Source organism: Carassius auratus, unplaced genomic scaffold (genome assembly GCF_003368295.1).
Source record: "Carassius auratus strain Wakin unplaced genomic scaffold, ASM336829v1 scaf_tig00004533, whole genome shotgun sequence".
Taxonomy (NCBI): Eukaryota; Metazoa; Chordata; class Actinopteri; order Cypriniformes; family Cyprinidae; genus Carassius; species Carassius auratus.
The window spans coordinates 30,583-42,533 of NW_020523601.1; the positions used below are offsets into that span (position 1 = coordinate 30,583).

The 11,951-nt window shown below is 35.8% G+C and overlaps 2 protein-coding genes across 2 annotated transcripts; both read left to right on the forward strand.

The window, feature by feature from the left end:
• The first annotated feature begins 761 nt into the window (after positions 1-761).
• LOC113070483 (WAP four-disulfide core domain protein 1-like) lies at positions 762-9,598 on the forward strand. Its single transcript, XM_026243781.1, has 7 exons — positions 762-1,610; positions 7,604-7,790; positions 7,994-8,077; positions 8,344-8,484; positions 8,674-8,724; positions 8,810-8,873; positions 8,967-9,598. The coding sequence occupies exons 1-6, from the start codon at positions 1,491-1,493 to the stop codon at positions 8,866-8,868; spliced, it is 642 nt and encodes a 213-aa protein (XP_026099566.1). The 5' UTR covers positions 762-1,490; the 3' UTR covers positions 8,869-8,873; positions 8,967-9,598.
• A 1,109-nt stretch (positions 9,599-10,707) lies between these two features.
• On the forward strand, positions 10,708-11,638 carry LOC113070484 (U3 small nucleolar RNA-associated protein 4 homolog). The gene is made up of 5 exons (XM_026243782.1): positions 10,708-10,713; positions 10,799-10,970; positions 11,076-11,167; positions 11,314-11,427; positions 11,522-11,638. Exons 1-5 carry the CDS (start codon positions 10,708-10,710, stop codon positions 11,636-11,638), a joined length of 501 nt encoding a protein of 166 aa, XP_026099567.1.
• Positions 11,639-11,951: the final 313 nt, after the last annotated feature.

Genomic DNA, 11,951 nt, shown 5'->3' on the forward strand with positions numbered 1-11,951 from the left:
AATGTGAGTGACCTTTCCTGTGACCTGAGCCATCCTGTCTTTTAAACACTGTTGAGGTGATGAGTCTGTAATTGGAAACAGTTGATGGAGTTAAGTGGAATAACAGATCCCAGATCCGTTTCTCCAGCCATATCTCCCTCATCCTGCAAAACCAGGCCTCTAAACTTTGACCTTTGTGTAGTCAAGTTAGATTGATTAGACTGAATCTAACAATAAAGACAAAAGGAAAACTACATTAGAAATTGGACAGAAATGACAACAAATTGGAAATAAATTCCAATGCACAAAATAAATTGTTGGTGTATTTTTCGAGTTAATTGTGCTAGTTTTGGTTGGAAGTTACAGACAATTGAGTAACATTTGTGTACTTGACAAATTCCTGACAAAACACAAACTCAAGCCCACATCACCTAAATGCAGATTTTTTTTTTTTATCAGCCATCCTTTTTTATGATTGTTATTAATTTATACTTTAAGTTTGATGAATTTAAGTAAAAAAAAAAATGTAAACACATACAGTATATCACAAATAGAATCTTTAGAATATTCTGATACTATTCCTTTCTTTATTTAACTGACATCTTTGCCTATTACCTGGGATATAATTACATTTCCACTTTCCACTAAACATGTAGCCAGTTTTTTTTACAGAACTCTGAAATATTCACAGGTGTCTTCTTCCAGTAAAAGCAGTGGTGGTAAAGGTTAAAATGGACTCGGCATTCTTTCCAGGTTTTTTTTTTTTTTTTTTTTTTCTGCAGCAGGGGTACAGAAGGGTACAGAGAGAGTGCTGGAGGCGGGATGTCCTACTTCAAGAGGCAATGTGAATTTTCAAAGACTAGTGGCCCCTTCCTCAGAATTCACTGACTGAGCTTTCATTCTTTCTGCTTGTTCACCCAGTCTGCTTTATCTTATGAAAATGAGCACACACAAACACTCACAGATTGCAGGGAAACCTCAGGATAATGATGCTAGGAATAACTTTTTTTTTTCTTATGACAAAAGCAAATATGTGAAATATGAGATTTTCTAATGTTCTTTATTGATTTATTGCATACTTCACAGATGTATTTTTTTTCAGATACAAGTTTGTCATAAAATTATGCCCAGCCAAAGAAAGTGTAAGAAAATCTCATTCCCCAAACTTTTCGTCCTCCTTTTTCCCTCCCTCTCTTCTCATTCCTTCCCTCCCTCTCTCACACTAACCATGTGCTTTTCGTGTCAGTAGACATATTTAACCCTCTCTTCAGAATAACTTCTCCTTTTGTAGTGGTCTTTATGTGTTTTTTATGCAGCTTTTTTCCTCTTTATGGCTCTGGAAACTCTCCTGTAAAGGAATAATTGGAACTACAAAAGGACAGAGACAACTTAAGCAACATATACATGCTTGAGGAAGCCACAACATAAGCAGCTCCAACGGGGCCAACTTCAAAAGTCTGAGGATTACTGGGAGAGAAGAAGAAGGGCAACCAGCCTGAAAGAGCGGGACCATGCCAGGCGGTCAGATCCGGACTGGGTTTGTGCCAGTTCTGCTGCTCTCTTTCTTTCTGCTGTTGGCATCTGGTTCAGGGAATGCACGCATGATCGGGAAGAGGGGACTCAACCAGAAGGTAAGGATTCAATGCATGTTCGTGTGTGCGTGTGTTGGACACTATAGGCCTCTTAGGTTCAGCAATATAGTTAATAATATGTAATTGATATATAATTTAATGCATGTTTTTTTTTTTTTTTAAATACATGTGCTAATATGCAGTCTTGTGTTTATAATTCCTGTATCAAAGTATTTTGGTAATGAATGATACCATCCATGCTCATAATAATATTTTAATTGTAGCACCATGGTACATCCAAAAACTCATGGAACCATGTCATGCCATATTCATGTACCACAATATGTTGTTCATGGTACTTCAAAGAATACCACTGCATTATATGTTTTGTTTTTTTTAATCTTGATTTTCAAGATGTTATTTTCGGATTACCATAGACTGCAAATACGCTATAAAAAGTAGTATGGAGACATGCACTCTAATATGATATTTGATGTACACTTGAGCAGGAAAATGGTAATACGATGGTACTCTTTGGCCCTTTGTTGTTAGTGAAGGCAGTGTTGCCGGAGTTTGGCATCTGTGAGTCTTTAAGAGCGTTTTTAGGTCCATTATACAGTAAAAAAAAAAAAAAGAACACTAATGAATACACTGTGTCTCTGAGACTCACGTGGAGCTGCTGTGGTTACGGTTGAATACTCAGATGTATGCAGTGTGTGTGTGTGTGCAACAGAAGAGGGATTTCAGGCGGGAAGTTTCTGGGCCTCCGCTCATTAGTCCTGCATAAGTGTAGTTCTGACTGATAACAATTAACAAGGGATGGCAAGATGGAATTTATATGGGATGGATATCCCTTCCCAACAAACTGAATTCCAGCGTCATTCTGATTACAGCTCCTCTGCGGAATTCAAGACGGATCCATTCACATGCCACAGGAAATGGACCGTGCCTGTTACATTATCATACGAACATCTTCTTTCTGATTTTGTCGTTCAAAGTCCTTTCATATTCATTTTATTTGATTAATTTATCGTTCATTTGTCATTATGACAAGTAACATCTGCTTCCTTCCCTAGCTGTCCTCTCTTTCTCACTCTCTCTTTCTGCAGAGTCAGTGGTGAAGCATGGACAGACACACAGTACAGTGCTGTTATAACAATAAACCATAATTAGGATCACATTGAGGATAACTGAGATCATTTCACTGATATGACCTCTCTAAGAAAAACAGCAGTGATAAGAAGCTTAGAATTTTCATCTTACTGGCTCTTTAAAAAATGTTGCCTTCGGTAACATAAGTGACTTTTCTCAAAACATAGAAATCTTACAGAACTTTGAACAGTAGTAAATGACAAATACAACTACAAAACACAGCACAGCAGTGTAAAACTATTGACACAGAGACTTGAAATTAATCTTAGAGTCATTTATTTAATCATCAAATTGTTTGTTTAAATGAACCATGCAAACAAACAAACAAACAAACTGATTTACTAAAATGATGTTTAAACACACATAGAACAATGAGAATATATTTATTTGTAAAGTTCACATGAATGTTTCATTGTTTCACACATTGGATTTGCAGGGTGTTTGCTGGGTATTCTAGGTCATTTTTAAGGTGTTGCTATGTGGTTGCCAGGGTGATCTGGGTGGTTCCTAGGGTGATACTATGCACTTAGTAGAGTGTACTGTGTGGTTGCAACAGTGTCCTATTGCACTGATGTTTGGAGTATGTTATGTTCAAGACCCATCTACACCCGGCTGACACTAGAAGATGCACATTACCATTCAATTTAAACGATGCATATTACAATTAATTTAAGGAAGGAAAACATTGTTTCAAACAAGTATATGGCAATTAACCTTATGGCATGTCAATATTGAGGTAGTACAAAACAAAGGACCTGCTACATTTCTTCAAAGAGTTTAGGGATTACCATAATTTATCAGGGTTTATCAGGAAAAGCGGTGAAACACTGAAACAAGTGACCTTCACCCTGCCCCTCATCAAGCTTTCTGTTCCTATTAGCAGATCTGCCAGTCATCTACAGGTCCTGTCCTACTCACTCCACTTAGACTGAGCCAAGCCACCGAAGCACCTAAGACGCTGTAAAATACCCAGAACTCGGCAGGAAATGAACGTGCAGACGTCTAGACTTAAATCACAGCTCACTGGTGGAACTTGGAGAGAGAGAGAAAGAGAGAGAGAGGGAGGAAAGGGGGCTATTTAGGTTTCCTCTTGTAATTATCTTAATGATTGCTTGGAAGACCACACTACAGAGTGCTAAGTATATGTCAACATGTATTTAGTTCAAATCTTATTGTCCATACTAATAGGGGCCTCAAGTCAGTGAACTTGAAGTGTGTAGAGCAGTAACAGGGTGGAGCATTTAAAGGGGAATTTAAGAATATTTTGTGGCTCTTTGGAGGGTGAGGGAGTGTAATTTTGCAGTGCTTAACCCTGCATTGGTGACATTAAAATAATAGGCTGCTCTTAGTTAACTGTTAAGTTATTCATAAAACTCTGTAAAAGCAGCATCAAACAGTAGAAAGTTCCTGTGCTGTTAATAACAGCAGGCACGTGCACAGGTAGGGCTCAACCTGTGCAGAGCACATGCCCTTTTTGCCCTTACACTCCGAAGTGCCCTTTTTTTTGGTGGTGTTTTTTTTTTTTTTTTTTTATCAATGCTACTGGTCACCCTTTACTGGTCACCTGTCTGTCTGTTTTACAAATATTTAGCAAATGAAAGTTCTTAAAACGAGCTTGTGTAAATCTTATTCGATCCTCAAGCTGTCAGTAAGCTTTTAACTCCGCCCCCTCTATATTCATTAAATTAACTGAAGTTCCACAGCAGCCGCACAGTAGACAACAGCTGAGCTGAACAAAGTTTTGCGAAGGGTAAATACATATCTTGTTGTTTTAATAAGTACTACTAAACACTATATCTATAAAGGCTCATATTTTATTTATTTGATGTCTGACTGACTCACTGACTGAGACATGTGGGACGTCGCCTGAGAGAGAGGGCTAGCATTTGCCATCTATTCATAGCCAACACTTAAATAGCCTGTGCATACAGTTGCATTTCATCTTTTATAAAATGCTATTTTGGCCAAATGCATCTTACCACAGGAAAAACTGAGCGCTCCGTCTATATAGCTACAAAAATGTAAATGTAATGTGATGCCGGCAGGGGCAGGCGCCGTCGCCGTCGCCGTTTTATTGACGGACAAAAAAAAAACAAAAAAAACAAATCACATTTGCTGGCCAAAAACAATATATTGATTATCAATACAACAACATATAATTTGTTTTTACCATCGGAAAATCATAACAGGTGCGCCCCCGCGCTGTTTCGTACTGGAACTTACACAAAGCGACGAGTGATCCTCGTCACCTACATAACTATATTTCTAATAAATTTCTTCTATGATTTATGATTGCTGATACACTTCATTTATTAACATTTAGGCTAATCACGTGATGGTATACTCTCCGCTCGTCCTCACATGTATAAAACTTTGTAAAACATCGTTTTACTACAGTAATGTAGTAAGTTAGTAACTAAAAAAAAATTACAGAAGATCACTGTGAAATCGTTATATTTTATCATGCAGAATGTAATTCATGATTCATTCCAAGGGTTCATTTATTTGATCCAAAATACAGCAAAATCAGCAATATTGTGTAATATTTTTACAATTTTAAATAACTGTTTTCTATTTGAATATATTTTAAAATGTGATTTTATTTTTGTGATCAAAGCTGAATTTTCAGCATCTTTACTCCAGTTCAGTTCTCTTCAGTAAAGAAGCCCTTAAAACCCTGTTTATCTATATTATCTAATTATCTAATATTATTATTATGGTTGTTATTAATCGTGAATAAATCTAAAGCTTTTGAGACTATTATTTTGTGTTATTGATGTTGTCATGAAGATGTGACCATTTCTTCCTTTTATGCAGGCTTACTAAATAATCTTGATATCAAAAAAAGGGAGGGGGGTGCCCTTTTTCAGTTTCAGCACATGCCCCTCAAAAGGTCTGTGCACGGCCCTGAATAACAGTATCAATATTGTTGTGTGATTAAATCAGAGGACTGGAACAAACTGTTATATAAGGTACTTCTAAGCAGGAACAGAGGATCTGTGAGATATAAGCAGAAAGACATATACAGCAGACCATCAGGGGACCTATTCCAGACAGGAAGTGCACACTGCCACTTCCTCTCTACCTCATCCTGAGACACTTGGGAAAATACAATCTGTATGTTAAGCGAAGGCAGACTGATCTTAATCTGTATTGTCAGCATTGCTGAATTAATGTCATGTTGATGGCAGTCATAAATCATAATATATTGATCTAAGCTTTGTGGTAAATAAGAGTTTCTGAAAGGAATTAATACTTTTGATCAAGTCTTTTTTTTGAGATTAAAGACTTGTATTACAAAAAAAAAAAATCTAATAAACATGTTAACTGATAAATGCATTAATGCAAATCTAAGCACAACTGTATTTAACATTAATAATAATTTCTAGAGCAGCAACTCAGCACATTAGAATCAGAATCAGAAAGAGCTTTATTCCATAGTGTGTTTACACAATACACACAAGGAATTCATATTGGAGCTTCCAGTACAGAAAGCTGAAACACATGATCATTTAGAATTGTTTTCTGAAGGATCATGTTACACTGAAGGCTTGAGTAATGGCTGCTGAAATTAAGCTTTTCCATCACATGAATAAATTACATTTTAAGACATATTCAAACAAAAAACACTTATTTTGAATTGTAATAATATTTCACAATGTTGGTGTTTTTCTGTATTTTTTATTAAATAAATACTGCATTGAACGTAAGGGACGTCTTTCAAAAGCATTAAAAATCTTACAAACCCAAAACATATTTTGCCAAGATTTTATTTTTACTTTTGAGTGGTAGTGTATGTATGGAATTAATTTTTTATGTACTCTGTAAAAAGACGATAAAATAGAATCTATGCTAATTGCAAACACAAAAACAATGGGCTTATTGCCAGATATTTGCTGTTATTTTAACAGTTTGGGCGAAACCTGCCAAGTGAACATACTGAGTTTTTAAGATGCATGCAGTACACAAACCCATAATTTAATTAGTAAACAAAATCACAGCCACATTTCAACTCGGGGCCCATAATAAAAGTGCTGAATACCAGCTCATGTTAGTCTGTATTCTAAAGCTCTTGTCTGAAGTTTCAGCAGCAGTTTACTACCGTATATATACTTGGCCAGAGTAGCAAGAGAATTGATGAGCTTAAGTAGTGTTGAACTGTAAAAAGAAAATTAAGAGTAAGAGAATGGAGGAGGACTCTCAGAATAAAATGCACCCCTAAACAGTACCTCTGAAGAAACCCATGGGAGGAAGAAAACTAGAGCAGCAAGGCCCAGGTTTGGATGAAAAGCCTTTTTTTCTAACCCAACATCTCTAAGAGAGGTATTATGTTCCTGAGAAGTGAACCTGTTATATTATCAGTGCTAAATCACAGTCACAGGATATTGTAGACTCAAAATGTCATCCATGGAATATGTTTATCAGACAGGTCTTCCAAGGCCAATTGTTTTGTATAATTAATGTGCGAGGTTTTTTTTTTTTTTTTTTTTTTTTTTTTTTTTTTTTGTGGAATCTTTAAAAATAATAAAACACAAACAATAGCAGAAAAAAAGTTTGGAATAATAATATTTTATGCTCACCAATGCTGCATTTATTTTTTTATTTTTTTTTAATCATACACCAAACTTTTAAATCGTAGTGTATCATGGGTTCCATAAACTTCTTCTTTAAAAAGCTCCAAATCAGCATATGTAATTTCTGAAGGATCATGTGACACTGAACACTGGAGTAATGGCTGCTAAAAATTCTGCTTTTGCATCACAGGAATAAATTACATTTTAGAGAAAAAGTACAATTGTAATAATGTGTCTTAATATTACTCTTCTTTCAAAAAACATACAAAACATTTTGAAAAATCCTAATTAATAATATCCTTTACATATGTTCTTTCTATCTCTCAGGACTATGAGTACCCCAACCATCCTCAGCACCAGAAGAACGACCGCTGTCCTCCTCCACCGCAGATGCTGCCCGAGCGAGCCTGTGAGGTGCCGGGCTGCCGGTCCGATTCTGAGTGTGAGAGACACAAGCGGTGCTGTTACAACGGCTGCATCTACGCCTGCCTGGAGTCAGTGCAACCTCCACCCGGTGAGAAAACACCATGATCTGCTCAAAAATCAATAGAAAGCAATAGATACAAATATCCACTTTAACATTTCTACAAGGCATCATGTTAATGGATTTATAAAATGAATTGATCCTCTCATGAAGTAGTGAGCTGGATGCGTATATGGTGAAGCCTGACTACATTTAACCATGCTGATATTGTGTATTGATTTCTTATTGGTCAGTGCTGGACTGGTTGGTGCAGCCCAAGCCACGGTGGTTAGGAGGGAACGGCTGGCTATTAGATGGACCAGAAGAGGTTCTGCAGGGTAGGTATCGATTAATCAGTGATTGAATACTGACGCACCATTAAATGTTGTTTGGAGCAATATTGAAAACATCTTAATAGGCCTTAGTTATGGTAGATGCCATATTCAATGATATATATATATACACTTTACCTGCAATAAAATATTCTGGTGCTCAAATCAGTAAATGATATTTTGTGTCAGAACGCACTGGTAGCTTGCTTGAGCACAGATATGCACACTGTGGAAAAAAACAGTAACTTGCTTGATTGTCTTTATGTGTATAGGTGAGGCCTGCAGCACCACAGAGGATGGAGATGAGCCTTTGCTCTGCCCAACCGGTTACGAGTGCCACATCATCAACCTGGGAAACCCCTCGGCTGGGATCCCAAACCGAGGCCAGTGCATCAAACAGCGTGGAAACTCAGGTCTGTAGGGGCTCCTTTATCCAAACTTTCTTTCATACCGTACATTCATCATGCCATCCACACGTTGTAGGTAATATAGTATGGTGGTTATAACCATTGTTTACAACAAGATTACATTCACACATTCAACAGCAGACTTTATAATAGGCATATATTAATACGATAAACATTTAACTGTTCTCCCTCTAGATGGACGTAGCCTGAGACACAAGTCCTTCAAAGATTACAAGGATTATTTAGGTTGGTACGACCACCAATTTATTTTGTGTTTCAGCTGTAGGGAAGGGAAGAATGAATGATAATGATTTGAATCTTTATTTTTCAGGAAGTAACTCCAACAATGCAGTGAGCAATGAGAAACAACAGCACAAGCATGTGGGCTGAGACAGGTGAGTTGAGTTTACCCACTGAATCCCAACTTTTGAATGCCGTTTTTTTTTTTTTTTTTTTTGTGGTCTAATGTTTTACTTTATCTCATTTAGGTGACTGAAAGTTGGTTCCATTTTAGAGGACTGAAGTAATCAGTAACCGCTGACCCTTATACTTGAAGCCCAACCATCAAATCCAACAGGAGTGCCAAAGGCCTTTCTCTTCATCTCAAACCAGAGATCGGTTCATATCTGGTGCTCTTTTTCTTAGGTGCTAAAATGTGGAGTGACAGAAATGCAAAGCTAAAATTTCCTACCTCTTATAAAAGCCAAAAAGAGACCACGGAAAGTATCAAAGAACTTATACAATAACATGTCTTATATGCATACTAAAAAGCAGAATTAACTATGCGAGTTGTGTTAAAGGAAGATACCACCCTATTATGTTTCTCTTTTGAAGTTTTTTATTTTTTCAAATATCATGTGTTCATGTGTTGCTTCAACTAGTTCACCTTTACCAAGCAACAGTTAAAATCCAGATGTGCTCTAACACTAAAAGAGACTTGTTTTTTGTATGGTGCTCCATTCAATAACTGTGGTTTTTGTTGTTGTTTTGTTTGTTGTCATTGTGCCGTTCTGTGTTTTACTCTCCTGACAAGTGGGACAAACCACAATAAAGCTTTCAGTAAAGCAAAAGATTTTTAACTGGTGCTGCATTTACTGCCTTGTAATTCCAAATAAAACAGTTGACAAAATATATCTATGTGTCATATTTATGTGTAGCCTATATTAACATGTTTAAGACATGGTACTGTGGGGTTTGATCTCAGCTAAAGAAAGAAATCTCCTTTAACAGATTAACAGATTTTATCCAGCAAATCATTATTTACAGAAATTTAAAAAGGTAAAAATAAACCAGATCTTCTGTATTAAATCTTATGAAGCCACCTTTATTCAGTTATTTTGTTGCCATACATTTATTAGACTACTTCCCTGATTATCATGAAGGTTTTAATAAATTTCCTTCTATTTCTAACCCAAGTTCACATTCATAAATGAAATTTTTTTAAAAATTCACAGTTTTGTTGACTTAAGTTAAATCCTTTTTTAAAGTCTTTAAAGTATTTGAAGGAGCTTTAAAGACCTTTAATGTTTAATGTTGAGATGTATTTGCTCCCCTGGCACGGTTTGGTTTAAAAAAAAATTTGTAGCAATTTTTTTTTTACCATTATTTTTTTATATATTTCTGTAAATGGTTTAAATGCTTTATACATACGTATAATGTGTAATATTTACAACTTAAATGTATAAAACAATAAAGTTAACATTTCAATACCTTTTACACACACACACACACACACGTGTAATTTTGATTCTAAATTTGATTTATGTATATATATATCATTGGTGAAAAAAAACATAAACAAAAAAAACTTTTACACACACATATACATATACATATATATATATTAAGTCGCTGGGATATGATGTAGCAATAGCCAAAAATACATTGTATGGGTCAAAATTATTGCTTTTTCTTTTATGCCAAAAATCATTAGGATATTAAGTAAAAATCATGTTCCATAAAGATATTTTGTAAATGTCTTACTGTAAATATATTAAAACTTATTAACTATTTTTGATTAGTAATATGCATTGCTAAGAACTTTGTTTGGACTACTTTTAAAGGTGATTTTTTTTTTTTTTTTTTTTTTTGCACCCTCAGATTCCAGATGTTCAAATAGTTTTATCCCGGCCAAATATTCTCATATGCTAACAAACCATACATCAATGGAAATGTTATTTATTCAGCTTTCAGATGATGTATAAATCTCAATTGAGAAAAAGTGACCCCATGACTGTTTTTGTTGGGGGGAAGATTAAAACATGACGTACTATAAGAATATGAACAGGATAACATCTTATTTTACCCTCTTAAATTCCAGAATGAGGACAGCCTTGTTGCCGGGACATCAGAAGGAATTGTGGTCCAGTTCCAGTTCGTCTCTATGGTTTTGGGAAAGGATGACAAAGAATGTGTCAGAACCAGAACATTTAAGAACCCCACGCATGACATCAGAGCTGTGGCAGAGATCGCGACGGCTGTGGTGTCAGGAGGTGAGTTTCTTCTTAGATTCCAACAGAGCCGCCTCTATCACACAGTTCATCATATGACTGAAGTATTTTTGTTTGAAGTAGTTTAAAAGAACATTCTCATCTCAGGTATGGATGCACAGCTGGTTGTGAGACCTTTATTAGACAAGATCGAAGTGAGGTCAGTGGCCTCGGCTTTGAGAAAGATTCACTTTCCACATGTGAGTATTGGGAAACTGTGACTTGTGTGTGTACCGTATGTATATATTTATGTGTATATATGTATGTATGTATGGACGTTTTATATATATATATATTTTATATTTTCTTTACTTTATATGTATACTTTATATGTATTTTTTTTTAGCCTCTGCCTGATGAAAAAACTCAGTTCTACAATCAGCTACAATCAAGAGCCTCACAGAGGAACAAAGGAAATCTCACAGCCATGCATTCAAAGTCTGCAAGACCTTCAAGGTGTGTGTTAGCCACAATCAAGGGAATGTGTTTTTTTTTTTTTTTTTTTTTGCTGAAATTTTGGAAGGAAAGTGTATAACTTTCCTCTCGTCTTTTAGGACATCCTGTGTGTTGAGCTGATGCCGGATCAGTCTCTGGTTGTGGTTGAGCGCCCTCTAGAGGACATCGCCACTCAGTTGCCTGCACCCATCAAACAAAAGAAATTTGCCACATGAGGATAAACCTCTCCATCTGTAGGTGTGTGACCTGATTGAGGAAGTGTGTTTTATTCAGAGACTGCAGATTGTTCCCTGTTTCCCCCAATGTAAAAAATGCTGCAACGGTATTCAAAAGAAAATATATATATTTAGCCTACTGTATTTGCTGTGTTGGTCTTTTTTCTAGACTTAAGTTTGATAACTTCTGGTATTTTCAAATATTGTTATTGTTAACAAGATGTCTGAAGTAACTAAAATAAAGCTGAAATAATATGAACATTATTAAAGTAAAATAAAAACTTAAGCTCAACTTGAAAATTAGAAATGTTAC

Excerpts from the sequence above, each read along its gene's own strand:
- LOC113070484 (XM_026243782.1), top strand. Across the intron at positions 10,971-11,075 it reads GACGGCTGTGGTGTCAGGAG|GTATGGATGCACAGCTGGTT; the intron begins GTGAGTTTCTTC and ends TTCTCATCTCAG. Across the intron at positions 11,168-11,313 it reads GAAAGATTCACTTTCCACAT|CCTCTGCCTGATGAAAAAAC; the intron begins GTGAGTATTGGG and ends ATTTTTTTTTAG.
- LOC113070483 (XM_026243781.1), top strand. The coding sequence starts at position 1,491 with ATGCCAGGCGGTCAGATCCGGACTGGGTTTGTGCCAGTTCTGCTGCTC. Across the intron at positions 8,078-8,343 it reads ACCAGAAGAGGTTCTGCAGG|GTGAGGCCTGCAGCACCACA; the intron begins GTAGGTATCGAT and ends TTATGTGTATAG. Across the intron at positions 8,725-8,809 it reads AGATTACAAGGATTATTTAG|GAAGTAACTCCAACAATGCA; the intron begins GTTGGTACGACC and ends TTTATTTTTCAG.